Source organism: Chlamydotis macqueenii, chromosome 1 (assembly GCF_036417535.1).
Source record: "Chlamydotis macqueenii isolate bChlMac1 chromosome 1, bChlMac1.mat, whole genome shotgun sequence".
NCBI lineage: Eukaryota > Metazoa > Chordata > Aves > Otidiformes > Otididae > Chlamydotis > Chlamydotis macqueenii.
In genome coordinates, this window is record NC_141556.1 from 153,639,178 (window position 1) to 153,666,868 (window position 27,691).

Sequence of the window (27,691 nt, forward strand, 5' to 3'; positions counted from 1 at the left end):
AGCTGGCTCTGAGCTTGCCTGGCTTCGTCAGCCCAGTATGCCACATGAACCACGGCTCAGCCCTTAGCTGTGCTCCCAACTGGAGTTCAGGGGCTGGAGGCAGGCTCAGAGCAGGGGATGGTAAGAGGGACCCTCACTGCAATCCAGGTATCCCTAGCTATCCCCACTCCATCCCTGCATGGCAAGGCTGATGAAGCTGCATGAAATGCTGCCCTAGCAAGGCTATTCAGTTTTTGGTGGATTTCTCTCTCTTTTCTGCATTTCTCTTCATTTTCTGGTGAACATACACACATACTCTTTCCTTGTCATAATCAGGTTTTTTTTTTCACAGAAGACAAAGTTGAATTCGGTTCTCTCCCTATTTAGCTCCATTTCAGTTTTCCTAACTCTTTCCACTCCCTCTGAGAGCTGGCCAGAGCTGTGGGGCTGACATATTATGGCTGATCTGGGTGCAAAGCAGTCAAAAATGGAAATTTTTCTTCTAAGCCAGCTCTCAAAGAGCTATTCCTTGATTTTGGTTGTGTCTATTTAAGCTTTGTCATTATAACAGCAATAACCAATAGCGGTCAAAAGACGAGCTATTAAAACCAACATTACAGCATTCATCCATACTTCCAACGATTTTCTTAGCTGTCCCAAAGATTCAATATATTCTTATAAGCCTCAAAGACATGAGCATTTTTCAAGGGGACAGAAAAAACATTTTTTCATCAGGTAACAGATACTTTGCCTACAGATTTTCAAATTTTATGTTGACTGCATGGCCAACTTTTCATTTTTTATGCCTGAACTGAAAAAAACAAAACAACCTATCAGTTGTACAGTTGGTACAAAGTACCAACATTTAAAAAATGAATTAATTAAATGAAAACTGTATACCCAGTCTGGTTAACTTAAAATGTTTCGTTTCATTGAAAAGGCCTTTCCTAGTTTCACTCAGCTTTCAGTTATCTAACTCTGAATCTTTCTTTACATTTCCGCTTCTAACAAAAAAGCTGTCTTGAAAAGTCAAAAAGTTCATTTCCAAGCTGTCAGAATAAAACATTTCAATGTGATTTTTTTTTTTTTTGGTTTTGCTCCCTCCTTTGCCCTCATTCCCTTAACAGCATTTGTTGCCAGATCTGATTGGAATGTTTCAGTGGCACTGTTTTATAAACTGCGTATTTAGGCAAATGTGCTATGCATTGAAAAAATAAGGCCAGCTCTATCCACAGCAACTGACTTGGGAGAGGCAGCAGAACTAGAGTCTGAGCTGGAAAATGCATACAGTACAATTATAAAAGCATGCCTGATTTAGCTTTTGTACAAGCAAGTTGACTGTAAAATGCATCTTTGCAGCTCATATTAAATTTGTCTGAAAAGGAAATGTCACTTTTAGATGTTAATAGTCAGTGCACTTGCCTATAGATCATACTCCACCTACATAATTATTGTGCCACCTTTTACATAAAGTCTCAGGGGAAATGGCTGGGATCCTTATTTTTCTTGATATCCGAGAGATTTATTGATTCGCCTGACATCTGCAATTCATTTGAGAATGTGCAAGTAGGAAGACTTTTTCTTGCATTCCAATTTGCAGAAGCCTTTTGTTTCATAGGTACATTGATATCTTTTCATGGCATTCATGAAGGGTTCTTGGGGAAAAAAAAAGGTTGTATTTTCTCCTTTCTATCTGTAAGATGAAATACTACAAAGAATTGTGGATAGCTACTATTGAGCTAAAATATCATCCTAAATTGGCAGAAACAAGTAGTGGACAGATATGCAGCTTATCTTTTGGGACAGCTACCTAGATAGAGTTCTGTTATCACATTTGCTCTATTCAGTCATTGTAAGAAATGTACACAATTTCTAAACAGAAGACCATATAGAGAACATATACTTCATAGTGCCTTATTCAATTAATCTTGGGGGTGGGAAAGAAACCTATATTTTGTTTCAAAATAATCTGGATTATAAAAAGGTACTTGTACTAATTTTCTATATATAGGCCTCTTCAGCTCCTTGTTGGAGCAGAGTCATGTGAGCCTGTGGAAAAGTGTGACTGCATACATTGGCTAACTTCTAAAAGACTCATGGAGAAGCCAGAGTGTATCCTTAGGAAACAAGTACTGTTTATTTATTTTGGACTTTGGGTAAAATAGGGGAGTTTCTGAAGAAAATACTATCCATAAATAAGACAACAAGAGGATGCTTTAGCCAGGTATAACCAGTGTACTGTTTCAGTGCTGCAAAACTTACTTGAGATCACTGGGTAATTCAGGCTGGAAGGAACCTCAGGAGGTCCTTCGTGCACCTCTCCTCCAAGCTGGGCTGGCTGTGGGATCAGACCAGGTTGCTCAGGGCTTTGCCCAGCCAACTCCCAAGGATGGAGCCTGCCCAGCCTCCCTTTGCCTGTCCCCTGGCCTCTCTGTCCTCATGGGGAGAGGTTTCTACCCAGCCTGACCCCTCTTGTGTCAGTTCATGCCTGCCGTACCTTGTTGCCCTGCCATGCACAGCTGTGAAGGGCCCGGCTATCCCCTCTCCATCTCCTCCCCATAGGCACTGGGGTGGCTGTGAGGTGCCCCCGAAACTGTTTCTGTCCCAGGCTGGACAAGCCCCACTGTCCCAGCCTCTGCTCACAGGGACACCCTCCATCCCTGAGGATCACTGGGTGAACTCACTCCAGGTTATCAGTGTCTTTCCTGCACTGGGGAAGACAGTAAACTGGCCATGTTATCCAAATGTGGTCTGACAAGCCCTGTCCTGCCCTGGGCAGAGGGGACAACCACTTTCCCTGAGCTCCTGGCTGTGCTCCTGTTGATGCAGCCCTGGATGCTGCTGGCATCTCTGCTGCCAGGGCTCGCTGCCGGCTCCTGCCCAGCTCCCAGGGCCCCCAGCACTCTTGCCCCAGAGCTGCTCCCCAGCCAGTTTGTCCCCAGCCTGTATCATTATAAGAGGTAATTCCTTCCCAAGTGCACATCTTTTCATTTGTTTTTTTTTTTTTCAATAAGCTTTAACAAGGTAAAAGGCCCTGACTTTATCTTCTGTGCTGGGGTGTCCCTCTCTGTCCTGCCTCCACTCTATGCAAAATATCCACGGGCACAACAAAGGTGTCTCCTGACTTTTTATCATAATATTTCTATTCCACACTGTGTATCACTGCACAGCGGTATCTTAGACAGGAATACTGTGGACCCTTATCAACTTTCTGAAACAATTAGAAATACTTCAGGAGAGAGGAAAAGAAAAAACTATCATGCCTACAGTTGAACATCTTCACCAACACAGTGAATGTCAGCTTTTTGTTCAGACTTGCACTCTGGTGTTCTCACCAGATGGATGGATGATTTACCAGGTTTCTTTTCTTTTTTTTTTTTTTTTTTTTAAATAACAGCACCTTAACAGTTTTCAGCTAGTAATAAATGTTATTTGAAGAGTCATCCATGCCTACTTGTGAGAGACTACAGAGAGGTATCAGCTGTAAGAGCTGTAAGAGCATGGTGGGAGTTGATGAGTATAAAAGGAATACAAGCTTCAAGTGAAAACCTACAGACTCTTTGCAACAGTGAACAGCATTTGGATTATTATTTCAGTAAACTGACTTTGCCAGAAAGATCTCTCTCACTCAGTCAAATTCTGCTCTGACTAATCTTGCAGTTAATGAGCATCTATGGACTACAAGGATGCATGGATGTTTAGATTGAGGCATAATTTGCCCCTCAACTGCAGCACAGTTAATAGCTGGAAGCAATCACATGTACAATGGTTTTAATCAGAGTATGACAAATCAAACAATTATTTCCTTACAAGCAAGCTCTGTATTCCAATAAACCCATAATTAATTACATCGACGTTACTTGAAAAGTGTAAGAGCAAAGGTACACAAAAGAGGCAGCTCACAAAATCCACATTTGCTTGTTATTCTCAGTTTTCCTGGTAGAGACTGAGTTTAAAACTCATGACAAAGTCATAAGGCACAGGATGGACTGAAATTTTACTTATTCTGGAAAGAAAAGTCAGAGTATGGCAATAATGAAAATGATTTAATAGATCTGCTTTTTTTTTTTTTGAATCATTAACTCACTCTTAAAAGAAACTCAATGCACTGAAAGTCTACATGACATAACTTTTTTTGTCAAAAGAATAACTTAAACTCTTTTAATTGAGCTATGACTTCCAAATGTCCTATTATAAGGCTCTTTTTTCTCATATATAAAATGTAGGATCTCAAATGTCATAGTCGTTTCATAAGGAGTATTTAGGCTGAAATAATGCTGTTATCACCAAATTAGAAAATGGCCTAGTATAGGCTCTATTCAGATGACAGATTAAAGTGCAATATTGAAACATTTTCAGAAACTAATAATTTTGTAAGGAAATTATATATTTAGCCTATTTAATAAAGTCTAAAGCAAAGTATAAATCAATGACTGATATCAGCATTTAGGTGGAATCTCCATAGAGTCTTTGTGCAGCAAGACATGAAAAAATAGTATGTTATTAAAAGCCCAGCAGTTACTCACCTGGTTGGGTTGTATTTTTCTTTTCTGACAAAACCCTTTTTTTACTGTCCTTTCTTTAAAAATAGGTATATCCATAACATGTATCTGTTCCCATACATTCTTTTTTTCAAATACTTCTTCTTTTAACATTTAGTGCTCATTTACAGTCTGACTGAAAACTCATTAATAACAACAGAAGGCCTCTGCTGCTTTCAGTGGGTTTTGGACTAGGTTCATGCTTACCTTGGATGCTTTGTGCAGCACTGCCAAAGCAGCAAGGGATTCATAATGCAGGGTAAATACAGAGAGCCTTGTGCTTTGTCTATCCTGCTAATTCAAATGTGATCGTAATTGTTCTCTGGCCCTGAGGCAAATGGTAAGAGACCCACATCTATGCTATTCCACTTTCTTGCCCTCCACAACAGAGACGCTGCATCCAAGTTGTCTACTGGGAATAATCCCTGGGCTGTGCCATTTCCTGCACTATGACCAGATCTGTCTGGAAGGGAGCCAGCCTACCAGATCCAAAACCATGCCAGGGACTGCTCTGGCACTTTGGCCGCGCAGAGGACTGAGCTGCCGTACCCAGGACGTTCCCTGGCACTGGCTCATTTACTAAAACAGACATAGCCCTACACCTTCGCAGCACTAGTTACCACAATCAGAAATGAGTGGTCAAAATTAAGTCCATCTCAGGAAAAAAAAAAGGAAAAATATGTAAGAAAAGAAACCTCAAACCACATGGGTTTAGTGGAGCACTGAACTGTTGTACAGTTTCTGCTGAAGGCACATTTAAAAGCTTCATCCCGACTGTATGGGGAGAGCAGGTTCTCCCTAGATTTGCTCTAGTGTGAATGGAAGTCATACACCCCTCTTGATCTGATTTGACTTGTACCTGGACCTTTCTTTCAAGGCACATGTCCCTTTTCATTAATTAAACAGAGAGCCAAGGCTGAGCTCCCAGCTGAGGAATTTCAGGTCCACAAGCTAGGCAGGGTGTATCTAGGTTCTAAAGCAGAAACAATCTCTGACCTGGTTAACAAAAATATAAGCCTCATAAAACAGGAACCACAAATATTAGCGGAAAAAGCTTAAAAGCTTTTCCAAAAAGGAACCAAACCTACAAAAACATATAACATATTACTACAGAAAGAAATATATGAAAAAAGGGGGAAATAGGTCCTCTTCTTATCATTTAATGTCTTTAATAAATCGCAGGATAACACAAAACATTATTTCTTCATTCATGAAAAGCATGACATTCTGTAACCAATAATCGATATATGGTTTTAGTTATCAAGATCTTCAGCTTTTCACACTTTATTAGGAACTACAAATCTGGAAATCTCATACATTCTGGCAGATAAATTCATATCCTTCACAGAAGGAAAAACTTTTTGTACCTGGGCAACCATGGGTTTTAAAAGCTAAATAGCTTGATTTCCTTGAAACCTGTGGCTGGCATCCAGCTAAATGGAAATTTCAAATGAAGCAGCTTGTCATTATACATGTGAATAACAGAGAACTGATGGATCCTATTAACAGAATGTGAAAGACAAGACATTGCAGACAGAAGGGATTCCTGATCTGTGCTCTCACTCTTTCTTCGGAGAGTCGGCAATACACCGAATCTTAGCAGCCAACCCTGAATATTTGTTACACTTACTGTGGTAAGTGGACATTGTGAAGTGAGGAAAAAAAAAAAAGATGGTAACTGCAGAAATTATGCAGATATTTTTTGACGAAGGAAAGGGAGAGGAAGGTTAAATAAGAACAGGCTATTTTGTTTTGGCTTGAGTGTTTACCACTGAGTTTAGTTCCACCTTGACAATTGCACTTGGTGTTTCCTGTTTTGCTCTGACTTCTGTTGAGACATTCCTTGTCCATGGTAATTGCTAGCTACCCTCAGCACATGTTGTCTTGGGTGTCCTTTTGCTGGATAAATGCATATTGCTTCAGAGCAATTCGGTTTATCCCCATGAAGTCACACTGTGACCTGCTGTAGCATGACTGTTTACTTTGTCGGCTGAGAGCCGGAGGCAAACGGATGCATCTTATTTGCTGAAAGAAATGGAGCAGGATGAAAACTGTCAAGACAGGATTCCCCCAGCCTATTAGCGCGTACTGCCTGTCTCACCCTCACAGCTCTGCTGCCGGCTGCTGCTGCCATCAGAGGCAATAATTACGCATTGATTTATTTCACCTCACAAAGCCTGCCTTCACAGTAGCGATTGTCTAGGATTTCTCCCTGCAATGATGCTCCTACGATAGGCAGCAATGAATTTGTGTTGTCACTTCCAGTACCCTTTCTCTCTGAGCTGTGTAAGTGGAGCTATCAGATGTTGTTATAGGCCACTCCAGAAGCCACATTCTTCAATGGAGCAGGTAAATACTGCTCTGGGAAGCTGCTTTTGTGGCAGCTCTGTACGAACACTGGAAAGCAAAGAGGGGAGATGCAGGCCACAGTGAACATCAAGTGACAAAACTCACTCTGCTGGAGGTAAAGAGCTCCTCTGAAGAACATTGTGTTAGTGTGACACCGACCAGGCAGAGTTCAGAAGATAAGGCTGGTAGTGAGAAGGAAGTCACTGAAGCCACTGCAGGAGCTCCTAGGTTTGGTTCAGTCCCCAGGAACCATCAGCTCAATCACTTTTTTTTTGTAAATCACTTCACTGCTATGGAAAGTGTACACCTAGAACAGAAAGGTTTCTTCTGCTTTTTTCAATGATGGACTTGTGCTGGTGGGAAGATAGTGTTCTTATTTTACATTTACTTTAGTGACAATCATTACAAGCTATAAACTTTTCCCTCCTTCCTAAAAGTAAAGTTAGGGACATCTCTGGGTCAGGTAAATGTTCAGAGTTGGTGAGGGAGATAGATAACACAAGTGACTGCTCTTCCTGTCTGGAGGACTCTGGATTGTTTCAATTAGGCTTGTTCCCAGCATAAAACAAAGAATACCACTGCTGAAGTGGAGAAAACAGCCTTCTTAAATATTGATAATGGATGAAGAATACCTGGACAGGCTGCCACCTCACCTGCTTGATAATATCTGAGGAAGAAATTGGAATATCTTTTTAATGCAGCAAGTGTGCTAGAGTTCAGCCAGTGCACATGTTCCAGAGACTGGGGATTTCACTCACCCCATCTTCTCTATGAACTGATCTCTGCAGGCCTTTCTGAGGTCTGTTACTAACCACAAACGGCAAGAAGGAAGGCAGCATGGCTTGGGACAATTTCCTGCCTTAGGAAAAGCATTTATTCCCTCCATGCTCCCATATTCCCCACTTTTTCAAGTCTAATATGGAAAAAAAAAGCAGCTGATTTTATTCTGTAAATAGTTTTACTTACTGTTAGGTGTGTTGATTGGCTGACCAAAGAGTCTATTTCTTGTGTTTGTGTGGTTAATAAACTGCTGGTGTGCAGGAAAAGGAGGAGGCAATTTGGTAAGAAACACAGCTTCTCTTTTTTTTTAAAATGTTTCCTTCCAACTAATGTGGATGCAGCAGTTCTTTTTGAAGGCAGCCATTTAAGTTTGTTTACATTTGTGTGTGGTATCTCAGTAACAGAACAGCCATTACTGCTGGGCTTTAGCTGCTGTTGGAAGGAATTATGTGATGAGACACTGTCTCAACCTTCCTCCCCCTCAAACACAGTTGCAAATATTGTAAAAATAAACAAACAAACAAAAAAAACCCCAACCAAACAAACAGACAGGGATTTGCTACTGCCAACAGCATCACATCAGTTCTATTTATTTTTCCCACAGAATACTTCTACAGAGATTTTTTCAGGATCTCTCTCATACCAGCTCTGGCACCGACTGCAACACAGAAGTCTTAGCATAAGAGACTGTGTTGGGCAGATAAATTTTTTGAGCAGATCCTGAGGGACAATCCAAGGAATATTTTTGGATACACCTGTACTGTAATCCTGCCTACCAAACAGGGGTGGCTATTATGAAAACCTCTTGGACACACTCCCAATTTGCTTTCAAAGTAAGCATCTAAAAAAAACCACTGAATTTAGATATTTCTTCAGCTTGTTTTTAAGTTCGTTTTGCAGGGATACAGTGATGGTCAATGATACATTCATGAACCTCAAAGCAAGAACATATGGCTATCACAATGCAGTGTGATAAGCATCCATACTGTGCATAAATAGAGCCAACCTGTGGCTAAGGACTGTCACTACATACCACTTCCATGGAAGCATCATACTGCAACCACACCTTAAGGAAAGAGCTAAAAGAAATAATGATACGTGTCACTTTGGGTCTATTTTTTCATATTTTTTTTCTTTAAAAATTGCACCACACAAAGGATACAATTAATTTTCATGTTTCTCATTTTAAAATAAAGTGAAAACTCAAACCAAAAGAGCACGGAACTTAAAGGCTTCTTTATTTTCCCACTCACCAGTGGGCCCAGGGAGAAGACATGCCTGAAACTGCTATTCCTACTTCCAGTGCTCCACTTCCAAACACTCTCCTACCCTCTCAACAGCAGAGTGCAGAGATGTGGATAAAGTATGAGGGTCAGGGCAACCTCATGTTTATGACCAAATACTTTTCCCCAATCTCTTTCCAAATGTCTTCTTTTGCTTGTCCATCCAGCCCTACAAAATGCTGACACTGGAACCGGAACACAATCCACACTTGTGGGTCTACCGAGTTTCATGGTGAGCTGCACAAATCCTGTTAAGAACTTTTGGTCATCACTGAGAGACCAGAGTTTGCACAATCACAACTGCACTGCTCTTGGATACCTGAGCCAGTGAGTTTAGAAGTAGCTTGGTTTGTTTATAACATATCTTTCATTGCTGTGTAGACATACCCCTAAATGACAACCTGACTGGTGTTGAAATGGCCACTCTTGAACTTATCTAGGTCCAAAAATAAAAGGTCAACACATCTAATTGTTATTTCCAATAATAAAATTTTTACTATGTTTGAGGCAAACCATTTCAATACTTTCCAAACATTTTTGAAAGACAGGACATGAAAGAATACTTATTTTTGCACAGAAGTTCAGAATGCTTGATTTTCCTTCCAGGGACAAAACAAAAATAAATATCACAGTCTTGCTATCTTCTGTGAAGTGAAATTATTGTTCTCTACTGAGGCTCTATGCAAAAGGTTATTGAATGCTGAGATGGATGTAAGTAAGTTAAAATCATCTGAACAGATTTCTCACTCAACTTGAGAATGTAATTAGAGTTTTTCCTCTAAAATATGTGTTCAATTTTCATTTTTCACTATGTCCCAAACATCTGTAGTCCTGTAAAATCAAGTTATATAACATTTATTGGCAAATAGACATAGTCTTGGTTTGTATCAGGAATGGAAGTGTGCTACAATTCAATTTCCTTGTTGTCTCAGATACGCCTAATTTCTCAGGTTAATGTATCTTTGGTTTGCAATTAGTGATGTAGTGGTTCCTAAAAAAGTCCTTTGTGGTTTTGCCTCTTGGATCACAAGTAAACAATACTGAAGATTGTTTACTATCTAAAGAAGCCCACAACATTGTTAGTAATGAGACAACTTCCCAAACCATTGCTGAATTTAGAACAATAATGTTGCAACAGATGGTGAAGAAAAGAGATTGTTATGAAAATAATAATTCTGTAAATGTCTACCTGAATGATCAAAGTCACTATTAAATCTATGGGCTTGAAATGCACTAAGCTGAAGTAGTACAGTGTGGTTATTGTGCTCCAGTATCAGACAGGATGAAGGGGACACAAAGCAAATCCAATCCAATGGAAAGAAAGCAAAAAAAGAATTTAAAAGGAATGCCTGCAGTTCTCAGAAATGGACCATGTAAAAGGTACAGAAAAGTCTGTGCAAGTACTTCCTCTCAGCTTCTTTCCTGTTAAGCAGTGACTAGGTATCAACATGAGCCTGTACTGGATCAGACCAAGGGTCTATCGACTTCAGGATCCTTTTTATGACAGCTGTAGATACTTACAGTATAAGATCATGTCAAAAATGCAGTGATATTTGCTGTGTGATCCTGGGGCTGCACAGTCTCCTCTAATCTCTGTCGGACTACATACAGGCTTTGGAAATGTGTAGACGAGTGCTAAGGATTTGATTTTATTTTCAATTCAAGCATTTAAAATGCAAAATAAATATAATAAAGGTTTATGACAATATCCATTCTTTTTTCATTTGAAATACAAATGAGACTTGACTTGTTCTAATAATCCTCAGGTTAAAATTGTGTATGATAATCACACACAAAGCCTCTTTTCCATGTCAGAAAGAAAATCAAAGCAAATTACACATTACCTTAATTTAGGCTGTAAGAGCAAACAGTGAAATCAACCAGGAAGAGAAATGCTACAGTGAAAACAAAACCTTAATAACAGAAACAAAAAACCTCTTCAGCAGTAAAATATATTAGTTTTCAGAGATTCTGAAATGGAAAATTATTTGCGGTATATTATGTTTATCTGAAAACAACAGATTTTTTTTTTTGTGAGAAATTATCCAGATAATGGCAGACTTATAAATGAGAAGACTGCAGGTTAAGGTGACATCTTTCAGGCTGTATAAAAGTTCTTAGACATTTTGCAAACAGGAATGGAGGGCACTTTCTCTAGACTCCTCTAAGCCCTTTTTCTTCTGCAGTTATGCAAATCACAAATATTTTCTCAGAAAAATCACCCAGCACAGGCTGGATGGCAACTGTATTGCTAACACTTCTGTCTCCTCCTTTGCACAGGGCATCGATGACTGGCTAAGTATGGGCCTTTTTTTAGTGACTCAGATTAAACTCTTACTAGCAGTGCTTTAGCTTTCTCCCACTTTTCTGTAGCTACTGCAAGAGATTCAGATCGAGAGCTGCAAGTATTCCACAGTGAATCAGACAGTGATGACTCTCCTGTGTTTAGATATCTAATCTGAAAATTAGTCACAGAAAGCCACTCTCACTCCCTGGTAATTAATGCAATTATATAAACAGATATTAATCTCTTTCTGAGAAGTGCAGTGAAACTTAATTCATTAAAGTTTTAATGCTTTGAGAATTTTACTTGAAAGACTTTACAGAAGTCAAATGCCTCATGTAATCATTCCTCTAGCACCCACAGGTAAAAGAAGATAAAAGGTGACAACACAGATTCTGTATTGCTCATCTTTTGTAAGTTGTTAGCTTTTGCCACAAAGAAAGTAAAACTATTACACTGTACCCATATAATGTAGGAACAATGAGAGGCAGGTATGAATCTTATCTTTATTAAGTTGCTTAAGAGGAAAAGCTGAGTGGCTTAGAGGATAAGGGACTGGGATTTCATCTCCGAAAGCCCAGTGGGTATTTAGTTTGCAATCCACTGTGGAGACGTTAGCTGCCCAACAGCTTACTCTAATCTGCTGACAGAGGGAAATTATTTACTAGCTATCAAAGGGATACCTGCCTTTGGCGGGACAGTACTCCCCATAAACACACATCAAATCCTGCGATTTTCCAAGTTTGAGCTGGTTTCAACAAAGAGCATTTGGCAAGCTTCAGTCCCAGCTGGGGATGTCTAAATATCTGCATTACCTGCCAGTTGTAACTATCTTCCTGTGACTTCCAGTGCTTAAACTGGAGAATGTGGAATAATTCACTGATATGTGAAGCAACCTACCTCTGTTGTTACTATTTTGGAAAGGAATCAGTCACTGAAGCATGTATGGACTTGCATATACAGATCTCCTTGTATTGAAACAGCAACAATAATTCACAAAACTTGGAAGCCTATACATAGATGACCTACATAAAGGAAAGGTCTTCCTAATTTTATTTCTTAGGCATCTAAATCTGGGGTTGCAAGCTTGCACATTTTCTTTTGCTCAGACACAGAAGTCAAGCATCCATGCCAATCTTTTCTCAACAAGCAGGAAGGAGAGGAGGCAATAAGTCTGTATAGCCTGATGGTAAGGAAATTCATCCAGGCTAGGGGAAGATCGTATTTCCTTTGCTCCTTTCCCTTTAGAATCCACATGAATACTCACTCCGCCAATCTGAGCATGGATGATGGCGTGGGAATTATTCCATCTTTTGTTCTGAAGCTGAAACGATTCTCCTTTGTATGGAATAATTTAATATCAGCCGTACCAATCAAGAGAAATAGCACTACAACCTAGTAATCTGAGTATCCTTCATCCATGTTGAGGCAAAGAAAATTCTGTCCTTGCTCCACAAATATTTAATACGAAATGGTTGAACATGACATTGACTCTTCCTTCTATAAAGCATGTCTTATATGTTGAATAGTTTAAAATATTTGTACATTCTGCTAGAGAGTGTGGTTTTGTGATTCAAGTATTGAATTTGGTTTCATGCAGTCTAGTTTCAAATCTAAGGTCCTGTTTAGAAATATCTGAGTAGGGCCTCTGCACACGGCCATTCCATTTCTATTTGTCTTGCAAACTAAAGTTTCTACGTCTAGAAACAGGGGAGTCTGGAAGAAAAGTGTGTGTGTATAATCGCTTAACTACAGTGAAGTCATGTTTTATATGGAGTAAAAGGAAAACTCTGTCTAACAATATAGCTGTAGTTTCAGTGGCAACTCTTTTCAGTCATGGAGAAATCACTTTATCTCAGTTCTCACCTGTTATAGTTTTGCTTATTTAAACTATAAGCTCTGCAGAGCAGATAACTTCTCCTATTACAGGTAAAGTATTTTGCAAGAAATTGCATACTCTGTGATCCTGAACATTGCTTGAACCAGTAGATGCTACTGTTGTTCAAAAAAACCATGGTCAGACTAGGCCACCAGGTAATGAATATTGTTGCCATTTGATTACTATTTTGTTGGTTGTGTGAAAGAAGAGTTCTCTCAGTTCAGTTAGCAGTAAGCCCGCAGTCCATTGCAAAACCATGAATCCATTCTATTGCAATTCTGGATGATCACTTCTCACAGAGAGGTCAGGAGCCAAAAGGACATTAGTGTTCTCAGGTCTTGAAATTACTCCTCCAGGCAAGAGGGAGGCATATTGCAGATCTGTCTGTATTGCACTTTTATTGGCAAGGAAGCTTCTATCTCAAAGGGTGATGATCCCATACAGAAACTTATTGATTCCCACAGCTAACTCTCCTTGACTTCAAAATGGCCCACAATTTTACTTTCTGTTTTTACTTTTTAAGGTTGTTGGTAGGTTATAACTTACAGAAATACAGGAAATTGTGCATTGCCAAGTGCTGCTCTAGGCCATGTCTTCACTTTTAATGAATTTCTATTAAAATTAATCTATTTTTTTTAACTGTATCATCTCCTATAAATAAAATACCACAAATGACAAAAAGAAGAGATGGAGGAGTCTCCCAGGAATTTAAGATGTGTCAGGCAATAGGTGACAAAAGATCAGAAGGTAAGTCATGGACACCTTCTAGTTTTACATAACGGAGTCCATTCTGCTGAATGCCATCTTATTACTTTGCATTAGAGGCTAAATAAAATTTATATTTTTTTTCAAGCTGTTACCCTAGCACATAAAAAAAAGGAAAATTTTAAAAACACACACGTACATCCACCTGTATTTCTTTGTTACTTTCAATCTATCTGCTCATCATTGAACTATTCCTATGTAACTGCACTTAGTATTATACAGTAGCTTCCTAGCTCATAAAATATTGATTCAAGTTTTTTATGGTATATCTTCCTTGAACTTTGATCTTTCATACTTAGTGCTGCCTTGATGAAATATTTAGAAGTACAGCATTTTCCATGTGAAAGGTAAATTTAGAGTTTTTATATGGTAGCCTCTGTTAATGCACTAGCTTCAACCCAGAGGAGACCCAAGCTGAACTCTATCTTGGTTACATTTAGTTGAAAATTGAGTTCGTAAAAATTCTCCATCCCAAAGAAACATTTTTGTTTTTAAAGTAAAGGTCAGTTTTGTGGCTTGGCTGGAGTAGGCTTACCACACTTCCTCACCAGGTACATTGAGAGATCCTCAAGAAGACATATCCAAAGAGCTGACTTTAACAGTTACTTCCCAGTAGATAGAAATGTATTATCTAGATAATAAAACAAGACCCTCAACTTAAAACAAAACAAAACAAAAAAAACCAAACAAAACAAGACAGCAAAACATTCTACATACATTTATAGGCATTGAATGTTAGGAAGTAATTTTGCCAAAGCAAGCAAAACTACTGCAACATCACCTTTAGAAATTTCATCAATCCATATACTCAGAATAACAAAAAAGACAGTCTCTTGAGGTTGAGAACTGATTAAGTCCCAGTTTATAGCTCATGGTTGATTGAATTCAGAATCTAGGAACATGCAACATCCAGCTAAAGCTTTTTCAAAGTCTGGAGGACTCACAAGGGTTCTGTCCACCATGGTTTCTATGATAACTGGTAGGAGCCTTTTAAGTCTGGTCTTCACCTAGCCACTAACTTTCAGGAAACCTGCAGGAACTCAGTTAGTTTTGAGACCTTTATATCATGCTGTATTTGATTGAATGCGGTTTTGGCTGAAGGCTGCCAAGGTTCATAGGGAGAAAGAGATAGGGTGTTACACAGATAGACATACACACACATATCCAGGATAAACACAATCATCTGCTTCTGCTCTATTATAGTTGCATAAATCAGGACATGATACTGAAATCAATGGAACAGTATATATGTAAGAAAATGGATGATGAATAACAAGATAATCTATCCCGCTCTCTACTGTTTTGCTTTATATTTCAAAAGCAGGACTTCATACTGTCCATTTTGAACACACTGCACACAGCTTCTGATTAAGACAAGCTGTTTGGACAGGCAGAAGTGAAGAAGTGGAGAAAACAGTATAGAGGTTTTATCCCTCTGAATTTTAAATTGACAAGATTTTACGTTTTGGAAGATGTTACTAGGGAGAGAAGTTTCTGTATACAGTGCACTGACTATTTTCAATAGAAAACTTCTTTTCAAATCAGAAAAGTAATGTGAAGACTGGACTCAGTGTTGTGACTGATATGCAGAACCAGAATTTACTTCAACTTTAATCACTTAGAAGTTACAACTTCACCAGTTTAATCATCTAGGCTTTCCTCATACCCAAGGGAGAAACATATACAGGAGGAATTAAACCCTCAAAAAGACTTTCTCTTCAGAGCCTAAGGATTTGATGCCCACAAATTGAGCTTTTAGATGGACAAAGTTAGGTCAGAAACATCTCACTCTTACAGAACAGCTAATTGAATCTGTTAACATCAGGATGAATTTTCAGTATTCATAAGATCCATAGATTTGTTCCAGCAACAACTTTAAACCTCTTATTACCCTGACAAGCTAAATAATTTAGTGAATATGTCTGAGGGCTGTGGTCTCAAAGATATTAAGCAAAACAGCAAGCTTTGCTTCTTTTTACAGTTGGCTTTTGTACTAGATACAAAAGATGTTTTCAAGATGCCAGAAAGTCAGGTTACCAAGTAATCTCTGGGTATGCACATAAGTGCATGTAAATGACAGGAAAGCTAAGAATAAAGGGATAGAAAAAGGAAATAAATATAGTTTTCTGCACTAGTCTCTGTCTCAGTTTTATTTAGGAGAAAAATAATGGCTGTATCACCAAATTCAGAATTTAATAGAAATGAAATAATTAAACCTTAAAAGAAAGTCTTCAAATTAAAGTACATACTATCTACTAGAAACCTAGCCATATATTTCATTCAAAGTATTTCTACAGATTGATACCATAAATTCATTTTCACATGATGTAACATCTGTGTTTATTTTACTGAGACTGCTGGAATGTTAAAAATAATCCATTTAAACTTGTGCCATGCAAACACTTTGGTAAAAGAAAAGTTGACATCTTAGAGAAAAACTGATGAACTGTAATTTTTATATGCAATGTATTTTATATTTGTGTTTCTTATGACTAGAATAGATCTTTCTTTAAAGAAAACCACAAATGGTGATTTTGATTTGTGTTTTTACCTACTCTATCAGCTTCCAATGTAAGAAAGTTTTGGTGCAGAAGAAATACAGTACACAGAAGCACAGAGATCTATCTTACCTTCTGGCTCCCTGATCTTACGTCCTGCTGCAGATTTTCGTAGCACGCTCCGTCCTGAGTTGAACAAGCTAGTTAACTCATCAAGGGGACTGGTCAATGACCTTGAGTTTGTAGGGCTGTATGGAAATGAAGATGATGAAGTTGAGTTCAATTTCCTGTGATCTGCTCTTGCCACCTTTGGGGAGTAAGGCAGTTTGGAGAATGGAGAAGATGAGCATCCAAGCTGAGCAGGATTTGGTCTCTGAGGTACTTTCGACAGATCTGAGTTTGTACCTGTTTTCCCTGTATTAATCAGAAAACTAGCACAAGTCTCTGGAGGAAATGCAAAATGTGTGGAAGCCCGGTAGGAAATAGGAGGTGGCACAGGAGGAGGGGGTGGTGGGAGAGGAGGAGGTGGTGTGGAAGGAGGAGTCACTTTGCTGGAAACATTGAACACAACCAAGCCTGGAGATGCTGGTCTTTCATTCTCCCCTTTCTGGCTTTTGGAGTACTGTGGTGATAATGGACTGGAGCCTTCTGACTGCACAGGATATTTCAGGTTGGTTTCCAAGACAGGTAGCTTTTTGACTTCTAGTGGTGTTAGAGGTGATTCATCAGAAGCAGGTGAACATGTGACAGGGGTTGGAGGAAATACAAGAAGTGGTGGCCTGTGGGGGAGCAAGTTAGGGAAAGGGGCTGGAATGTCACATGAGTCTTTATAGATCAAAGCCACTTGACTATTTCCATCTGATATTCCATCTTCAACATTAACACTTTTTTTTCTTTCAAACAACAGAGGAGGAGATCCAGTCATTACTGGAATTATTCCATTACCATTGCTTCCTTCTTCTGGTAGAAAATACTTCATTTCTTCATATACGGACTCTCCTTGTTCTGGGCTTTCTGCTTCAGTAGTACTGCTTTTAATTGCATTCCCTACCATTTCAATATAGACGGGCTCATTTTCCTCCTCCTCTTGTGACATATAGAGACTCAGCACTCCATGTTGTGGTCCATCAGCAGAAGTTGCTCTCTGTACTGTCACGGCATCATAGACACCTGGTTTAGCTACTGTGCTTGCCTGTTTTACATCCCCAGGCTTTTGGCCAGGTATTTCTTCGTAAGAGCCACTAAGTTTTGTATTGGGACTTCGTTTTGGTTTTCTGGGAGGTATTTTTTTCATGGTACTATAGTCATCACTGTGTGGCCTTGGACGGGTCAGTACTAGGAAAGTGAAAAAGGTCTGTGTTATTAACAGATCAAAGCCAATTTTTTTTTCTTTCACAGGTCTAGTACTTTAAGCCTTCAGATTTTGCCCATACAGTTTGACAATGAGCTGCAGTCACAAACACAGGGATTCAGTTGAAAGTATAAATATTTCAAGGAATGCAATGTAGAACTTTCAGCTTCCAAACCACAAACCTTTGCTACTTGTGTTTATAATCTGCTTTGGTAATCTCTACTTCCACTAAAAGATGAGAACACTTGAGGAGGTATCTTTTGAATCCAAATGTTTACTGCAAGGGCTGTAACACATGGAAACACGTGCTCGTTATTCCTTTTGCTCCAAGGGAGAGAGGCAAGCTTTAACTAGGAGTTTCAGCACGGTGCGACCTTGACACCATGTTACTGCCAGTAACTGAAGTATCCTCCTTTTATGTAATATCTATAGAAGTCTAATTATAGGCAGATGTGATGCCTATCTCTTATTCTTTTGTACTGTGAGTGTGGAAATAATTTATAAAGATAGGCAATCCCATAGCCTAAGGGCGATTCTCCAACTGAGTATACAGTTAACTAAGCTAGATGTCTTTTCACAGCCTCCAGGCATGTATGGCGTGGAGAGACTAGATACCTAGGTGATTGGTCTTTTAAGATCAATATTAGAAGGTGTAAATCAGAATTGGTTTTGGACAAAGACTCAGGAAATCAAAATAATAATTGGAAAATGAGTATACAGCAGGGGAACTGGCCCCATTGTTTCATACATATGAGAAGAATTCCAAAGTTGCTTTGTGAGTGATACATAAGCTTTAATGTTCAGATCACAGACATATAAAAATTGTCATTCTTTCAAAGACTTCTGCTAGAGCTTTTGGGGTTAAATCAATCATGTCTTTCAGAGCTGGGCACAGAAAGTAGTCAAAACCCCTACAGAGCTCCTTAAGGCATACTAGTTTAAAAGTATGTTGGACACAGTTCATCTTCCTTACACAGAGCTTGAATGAGCAAGGAAGAGGGTACAGAAAAGGACTTGCATCTAATGAACTGGACATAAAAACAGTAATTATTTTGCAAAAGGGAGCTGGAACAGCTTCCATCCATTGTATGCACGATTAGAGAATACATAGTTTTAAACCCAACCTGAAGAATCTTCCCTGATAAGCCTAAAGGAACCTTTACACACAGCATGATAAATCAGGCTTATCAAGGAAAAGCAGAATGCAGTCCTCCCCTTCACCTTCTACTCATTCACTCCAGGGTGAATGAGAATAGAACAACTGAACTCAAAATCGTTCTAAATGCACTATAATGCATTGAAACACTTTGGGACTTTCACAGCACTTTCCTTCTAAACAACAAAAAAAAAATCAATGTAAGCAAGTTTTGACACAAACATAAACCACTGAATGCTTAACTTATTCATGCGAACATCGAGAAAAAGCAGGAGAAAGTTTAATATTTAACTTGGTGAAATTTGAGATTTGAGCATTCTGTTTTAGTGATGCAAGGTATACTAACATATAGTTTAAAAGGTGAAATAAAACGGTCAGTGAGCAGAATAGCTCACGTTGACAGAGATCATTTGTCTCTAGAGGGAGTTCTGCAAATAGGTTTTGGTTGTTGACAAACTAGGCTATTAAAACACATGAATACTATTTGCTGATTTGGAAACAAATGACAAATTGATTTTATTTACTGCCACTAAAATATTTCAGGGAAGTGGGACTTTTCAAAGGCACTTGACTGTCTTTAAAAGGATCAAAGTGAAAAGAGTAAATCAATAACCTAGAGTAACATTTGAAACTGTTTCTCCCTTTATGCCTAACCTTCATTAGCAGTTTCCTTAGAAGCTGCCGACAAGCAAGCACTAACGGCCTCGTACGAAGCACTCAGTCGCGTGTTGGGGTCCCTCTTTGGTTTAGGAGGAGGTTGTTTCCTTGGTGATGGCAGGCTATTGCTGTCGTCCATGCTGAACACAGAGTGCAAGGAGGGGGATCTGATGGATGACCCAGCCACAGAATGTACCAAGCCATCCACTGCCATGGGGACAGGGACAGAACTGGAATGAAAGTGCTTAGGCGTTCGACAGCCGGCAAAGCTGTCCTCAGAGACCTTCCCACCCTTGTCTTCAGCTCTGAAAACAGAGAAAAGAGGCCCAGATGCATTATTCAAGCGATAACAATGAACCTGTTCATGCAAACATAACAACAGCTTTCTGATAAACAATCTCACAACTCCCCTGCTGTGTCAAGGGGATGTGTGTAGTAATCTTCTGACAAACAAATCCAGATCAAGCTGCTAGCTTTCTTCTATTTCCTGTTTCATGATAAATCAGGACACTGGCCTTTTTTCACACAAATGCAGCCTTCCTTAGGCAGTTTCATATTGTTGATCAGACATTCACTGAATGTATTGTTCACACTTTGATTGTTACACACAATCAAAAGCTAGGTTTTCAATCTGAATGATAATTTCTGGGAAATCCATTTTAATAGAAAGTTACTGAGGCAGCAAATGCTGAGTCTTTATCATTTTTTTTTTCTAAAAAGACAACTATAAATTCTATTTAGATAATGCAAATCTTTAAAATATTAGATGACCTTTTTAACCAGCTACATTGGCTGCTTGAACAATTCCACCCAGATATTTATGTACCTTCCCGTTTAAGCCTCATTATTAATTATCAATTTAATAATATTAATTATGACATTATGTTTAGTTATTCCAATTGCAGTTTTGGAGTTTTACTTATTCTAATGTTTTCCTTTTCTTTTGCTATTTCAATATGTATTGAGAAATTATGTTTATCAGCTGCTTCCAACAAACTGATTTTTAACAAAAAATCTTCTAACATTGTATTCTTCCAAAAATCAAAACATTGAAAACCTTTTAATTTAGAGTGGTAATGTTTAGATAGAAGATGTCTATGCTGTCATTTTACAAACAAATCCCTGGGCATTTGTTTTTTTTTTTTAAATTGTATTTCTGCATTGCAAGTCACCATCAGAGCTGGAATTCATGCACAGGATATAGCCAGCTGCCCATGTAGTAAATGAAATAGCTAAAGATGAAAGCATGGTGCTCAGTGGATAATTTGTTTTCACTGTAATGTTTAATTACAGTCTTTCCTACAAAGGCATTTCCTTCAATATGTAATCACTGGGATATTTGAAGCTAATTAAGCAGATGCACTGCCATTTTCACTTTAATAAAAGTCACTGACAAAAGCAATGAAAGCAAAGGGAATTGTTCTGGATGAAAATTAAGTTCCTGTGGAAAAAAAAAAAAAACAAAACATTTATATGTCCAGCAAGTTATAGACACATTCCTGATACAGACACATACCTATGAACTGCAAATCCTACCTCTGTCCATTCAGGTGTCTGACAGAAAAGAGATCAGAGACTCAAGTTCCCAGAGAAAGGCTCTCCAGCATTTGCTAGATTTGTAAAATAGGCACTCCTGAAAACTCTGATGGCAGTTAAATAAAAAACCATTTGCCTATTTTTAAATAAGAGGAAAGAATCTTCCTCACAATCAATCTATCTAGTTCAATGCATAATTAGGATTTCTTAGTTTGGACCTTACTGTATTTTAATGCCTTACTAGCAGTTTTTCATTATCTTGGCAATTTCCCAGTGCTGGAATTTTAAGTTAGAGGAATTTTTCTTCTGCTGTTTGGTTGGATGGAAGTTCAACTGTCATCTATTTATCTTAGAATTAAAAAATATTTATGTAAAAAAAAAATGCCTCAGAAACTTGAATAAGTTCCTATAAAGGTCAGTGTCCCCTGAATACCATATAAGAGGTGTCCTTAAGTTTCCAGACTTAATTACCTGATACGCAGAAAAAAATAGTGTCTAACATTGATTTGGGTTAAGTGTATACTTGAGAATCCTCTTGCAATTCCTCAGTAATTTCTGTGATTTTCTAAGAAGGGAAGGAAATCACTAAAACTGAAGAAATGCTTTAATTCCTCACAGTAGACGTCTCCCCATCTTACCTTTTGTGGCCTTCTTCTGGTCTATTTCTAGCCTCTAACTTTTCCCTGTGGTAAGCAGCGTTCATCTCATTGCGGAGCCGGTCATTTTCCCGAGCAATGTCAGAAGCATTTTGAATGACCAAGGCGTCGTATGTTTTCAATCCCATATCCTCAGCGTTCTGCAAGAAGCTTTTGATTGAGGTAACCTCTTGCTGTTTGATGTTCATCTTCTGCAGCAAGCGCTGGCGAGCTAGAAATCCTCTTATAACTACCGTAACAGAAAGAAAAAATTTGGACCAAAGAAAGACAATTAATTAATTAGTGAATAACTTAATATTACTGTATGTTCTGCTGAAAACATGAGCAAATAAGTTCAGTCAACATCTTACACAAAGAACAAAAGTTGTGACAGCATATAAATAACATACTGAAATTGAACTCTTTCTGTTTTCTACTGTCACTGCTTAGAACAAAGTAGTGATAGTAAATTAATTAAAAAATTTGAGCTATCACAACTCAAAATGTGTATTTTAACTAAACATTATTTTTCATTATATTACAACTGGAAACAGGAATGGATGCTACAGATTGTGAAGGCATACATTTATACCGCAAAGGCCAAAAGATAATTTGTTTCAAAATAAAATCCTGAATAAATGCTTGTTGCACTGACTATAGTAGGAGTTAAATGATTGTTTGCTTCTAGTCAACCTAAAAAAAAAATGTTTCAAATATTTCAGTGTACCTAAAAAAAAATCAGAACTGACACAAGATTTTTTAATGAGACTTACAGACCTTTTGTTGCTCATTTCCTTTCAGCAAAAACAATCAGATGAATTTAATGCAAATTTCTCAAATGTATCTGTCACATCGCATCTGCATTTTTCAGTTTAAAATTTTCATCTGCATTGCATCAGCTTTATATATCTATTAGATCTATTTTTCACACCTTATGTTGGGATTTTGGTGTATCTCCTGTAACAGCCCTCTGTACTACTTTCCTATGTACATTCATTACAACAAAATCTATTCAACTTATTCCCTGAATCTGCAGAAGTACCCAGCTGATCAGAAACACAAGGTGCAGGGACCTCCATGGCCATGACGAATTCAGCACCAAATTAATCACTCCACCTGCACCAGGGTGGTATTAGTATCCTCTGAGTGTTTTGGCTTAGAAGGAAGAGATAACTCAAGATGCTTTATTTGCAGGGAAGAGGGGCAGGTTTAAGTTCCATAAGATCTTGATTCTTTCCAGATCTGGAATAACTGCTATGTACATCACAGAGAAGAACATGTTTTAGAATTATTCGCCTGTTGCCTGAAATATTGTTGATTTTCAGTACATCAGCTTACATATATCAAAAATAGATCAAACATTGCTTATTATGGTTACTCTCGTTCTGGTCACTGAAAGTTTTTAATAAGTGAAGCCAGCAAGCAGTAGCCTGTATAAGATGTTGGTTTGAATTTGGAGGAAAATATTGAAAATGTTAAGACTGGAAAGTAGAAAAATGCTAAAATGCACTAGGCCTTTTTAACAATGTAATAAAGTTTCAGTCTTAGGAACACCGCAGAAGAACATCAAATGACAGAGTCAACCTGAATTAATCTAAAGGAAAAATGTAAACAGAGAAAGACACAATTAGTTTTCCATGAATGTAAAATGTTATTAAATGAAATAAACAGCTAAAACAGAGGGCAATGTAAAGTATTTTCTACCACCTTCTATGTTCTCATTTAGATATTTAAAATAAGATCTTTTCTAGGGATGTTCAGCTCGCAGCTAATGAAGTTGAAGAAAGGTTAATGTTAGTATACTAATAATGCTCCTATCTAAAATTCACTGGGTTTGGAAATATTCAAGTTCTTATACTTTGAGATTTTTTTATAATGGAGAACTTTGAAGGTTTACATTTTTAGAATCACAGCCAGTCATGCCTTTTTCAATCCCTTTAGTTACATTCTATAAAATCTCACTTCTTGAAACCCTGAAACATTATTGCACTAATACTATTTAGTTGAAAAGGAAATTAATGGTATAGATAGTACATTATTTGTTGAAAATTTCATGAGAGTATTCACATTGGATATACACGTTACTCAGTTTGAATTCATAATGTTGCTGTTGCAGTGGTAATGAATACACGCATATAGCATTATCAGAGTTCACTGCTCAGAAGTACGAAAAATTCAAAAGAGCTTAATAATCAAAAATTGTTCCCTTCCAGTATTTTCTTTCATCTTATCTGCTGCAGAGCAGATACGGCATTTGACAAATGGTTAAGCATAAAATCCTGGACGACTTTGGAAAAAAGCCGGTATTTTAAAGTAACATTTTAAAAAGTGTCATGTGTATGTGTGTACTTTTACCTTGACAAAAAAATGGTCAGCAACACCACTAAGATTGGTTAGGAAAAGGAAACAGAGGCCAATCCTCTGGTAGGATTTTTAGTAGGCATGAAAAATGCTGAGCAACTTGCTAGGATGGTCCAGCAAAATTATATCCACTACATCTAGCTGTAGCATTTAGAGACTGTACAGCTACTCTGAACTATGCACTGTCATCAAAATTGAGATGTTTTGAAGAAACATTTGACAAAGTTTTGCCAGGAAGAGTCAGCATGCAGATACCTCTCTTTCCTTTTGCACACATTTTCATAAACTAAGTAGCTCGTGTTTTCATTAGAAGATGGACATTTCACCACACTTTCTTCTCTATAAGAACATTTGAAAGATTTAGTCTTCAGTTCAACATAGAAAAAAACCACAATTTCATAACCTCAAAAAATGCTGTGAAATGAAATTGTCATCTCCTAGACCTTTACTGCTCAGTTTCATCTACTACTGTATGGGTACCAAGATTGTCTTCTGAACTTCCTCCTCATTTATCTAGATCTAAAATAATTCTCACTTATGCAAATCAAAATAATTGAGGTTAGCACCCCCAGGGCAGAAGAATATCTACTTCTTTATAGTTCATCTAAGGATAAAGATCAGAACAACCGACATTCAAGTAGTCTATGGATCTGGGTTATGTGAAAAATGTATTAACTATTGTGTATGCAATGTACTAAAGTTAATTCCCAATCTACATGAACTCTAATGGAAGAACTTCAGCATGATAGACTTTCCTACTGGTATAAAGAATTTTCTCAGTGATTCAATAAGGTCAAAACTTCCCATACATAGTTCTCATATCTGTGAAAAAAAATATGACCCAGTCTCTAAACTCACAGATCTTTTTTAAAATAAAAAGTGTTTCTACATATGCTTTTACTTTAGTTTGACCCCTTTCTTTATCTCTGTAAGTTTACTTTCAGGATAATAAAAAAAGACTTATCTGATTTGTCTTGTTTTGGTTTTGCCCAAATTTACAGGAATGCTGAAGGGATTGCTAGTAAGAGTGAGGTAAAAACAGTTGTTAAGAATCCGTTTACCCTTTAAGTCCTTATATGGGTATATGATACTACATTTTAAGCCTGATACAGAAATGATTTACTAGTTTTGCTCTTAGCCAATATACTATCAAGAGAGATTTATCTTCCAAAGTCCTCCAGATGTAAATGATGGGGGTAGAAAAATGTGTATAGGCAACAGAACTGATACCATTACTCAGTAAACATCACCATCCCAGTATAAAAGTCTATGGATCCCAATTTTAGGAATACATAAGAACAATGCACAGGTACCCTAATCTATTCCCAACCTGCCAGAGCTCTTTGGCTTGCTAATTCTGCAAGTTTACAATTGTACTGTTTGCAAAGGGCAGTTTATTTCATGAGCTAATGTAGTCAAATGGATGTCTAGCTACTCCTTATTCATAGAAGTTCTTGATTTTCTCAGATTTCCCAGACCATAAAAAAACATGTAGCTGAGTGATAGATTTGATAAAGTTTTGAATGTATAGTTTTGGTGAAAATGACCTTGCAAGTTAGCCTAATTAAGGAGGACTAGAAGCAAAACCAAAATAAATATTTTTGTAAGGAGCCAAGAAGATCTATTATATTTATTCTTCAGGCAGGGTTTGGCAGATGTCTGTTGTCTTACCTCTGCAAAACATGGACATATCTGAGGATGTTTAACCTTTTGGTGTAGGGTTATATTAAAGTACTCTGTTTACAAATCAGACTCTGAAAAGTAAATACTTCCTTCCTTTGATACATCAGCACAAGAAGGGAAAAAGGATAAATCACTATTCTAAATGTGTAAATATAGCAGAGTGATTTGCACAAAAAACCAGGCACAAGTTATATACTCAGCTGAACCATGGCCTGTGTCACATTCATTCCTGAACTGCCACGATTTTGACTCCACTTGCTTCAAGTTTTCTCTTGGTTTCCTCTTTTTCACTATACTCTCACAATGGAGAACAGATAGTTAAAATGAAAGAGGTTTATATATTCTTAAGTCTGCAATATTATGTATCTGACTAAAAAAACCCAAGATAAATCTTTGTCTTTTTAATTTCCTTTTAAAAGGTGATGATGGGAATTGTTGCAGACATCAGTCAATTAGATAATGCATTGTGTGAAGGAAGCTTCTTCAAACAAAGAAATATTCACATTTTCAGCAGTTATTTGAGATTTTGATGGAAATGGAACAGAAGTAACAGGAAATCAGGAGGCAGTGGATAATACCTCCTTTTAAAAATGTGCCAAAAAATGTCAATGTGACCTTTGTAAAAATGCAGGCATGAAAGGGGGAAAAAATGCCTAAACATAAAAAGCTAGCCGTCAAGTATGAAAGCTGTAAGAAAAAGGAATAAACATACTAAATTATTAGTTTCGTATTCCCCGTCACTATATTTGAACACATGATAATTTTGTATCATTGTTACGCTAGTTGATACCCAACAAGAAGTTAAAGGTGATACTAATGCCTTGAGAAATCACTGAGCATACTTTAAAAAGGAAATATTCAAGATCCTCTAAGTTTTGGTTACAGTCAACAGTTTGCCAAAAAATTATGTTTGACAGACAGAAAGGGCAAGCATTACCATATGATAATCACATAACATCTCAAAAAATCTGTATAAATACTTAGCTGGAAATATGTCTGTAGGGAAATGTATAAAATACAGCAACTATTCAAGGAGGAGAGATTTTTTTTTGTTACGCAATATTCTGCTCAGTGTACTAAGCGACAGCTCAGGAATACTTGTTCTGTAATTGTTACCTTTTTGGCAGGTTATAATTTTCTTCTGAAGCTGAAGGCACAAATCGTTGAGATGGTCAGCTTGCCAGTACTTAAGAAACACTTTTCGGACTCCCATCTAGAATACAAACAGCAGGGAAACCTTCACCATCAACAAAAAAAAAAGCCAAAATGATTACAGGTAAATAACAATAGTACGTATATAATTCAGCTAAGGGTTGAGATGAGATCTGTAATTTAAGAACAGTACAATGTCAATACTTTTACAGAGAGGTAGTATCACTTGGTTGAACAAAAGATGCATTTGGAAAGGACAAGTAAGCTGTCAGACACAGTCTCTCTTCAGTTCCAGAAACATCCAGAATAAATACAACAATCTTCAGGTTAAATATAGGCTGGAAAAAAAGGCATTCTGAATGTAATTATGCTAATGTCTTAGATAACTTAATAGAAAATAAGGTTTAGCTTTTATAAAACAAGGAGATATGAGGAAGGAGAAAGGTGACAAGCCATAAACTCAGGTGCAGTAGCAAATGGCAAGAAATAGCTGCCATCCGTGGAACAGGATTAATTTAGCCCAAATTGGAGGATGCAGAAACTCACTGCTATTAGTGAGAATTATTCCTAATGTCCAGCAAAATTATGAATCCTAGTTCCCAGGCTTGTCTGCTGAAGCTGTTCTACAAGTGTCCTTTTAGCATCATGTTGAAGTCAGGACTCACTTGTGAAAAATAATATCTTAATTATTGACTGAGTGTATACCTTATTCTGGTGCTGAGTAGTTGCTTGGTTTAACTTCTCAAGTTCTTGAGGGTCTTAATAATAATCGTCAGATGCTCTCCTCTCTTTACAGGAAAAT

At 37.7% G+C, this 27,691-nt stretch overlaps 1 protein-coding gene across 1 annotated transcript in view; it reads right to left on the bottom strand.

Moving 5' to 3' along the window:
* Positions 1–27,691, bottom strand: part of MYO16 (myosin XVI) — a 385,808-nt gene that overhangs the window by 24,258 nt on the left and 333,859 nt on the right. The window contains exons 29-32 of the mRNA XM_086741186.1: positions 26,854–26,950; positions 21,697–21,943; positions 19,520–19,827; positions 16,491–17,693 (exon numbers count right to left, since the gene is read on the bottom strand). Coding sequence (XP_086597312.1) covers positions 16,491–17,693; positions 19,520–19,827; positions 21,697–21,943; positions 26,854–26,950 — 1,855 coding nt within the window. The remainder of the gene's footprint in view (positions 1–16,490; positions 17,694–19,519; positions 19,828–21,696; positions 21,944–26,853; positions 26,951–27,691) is intronic.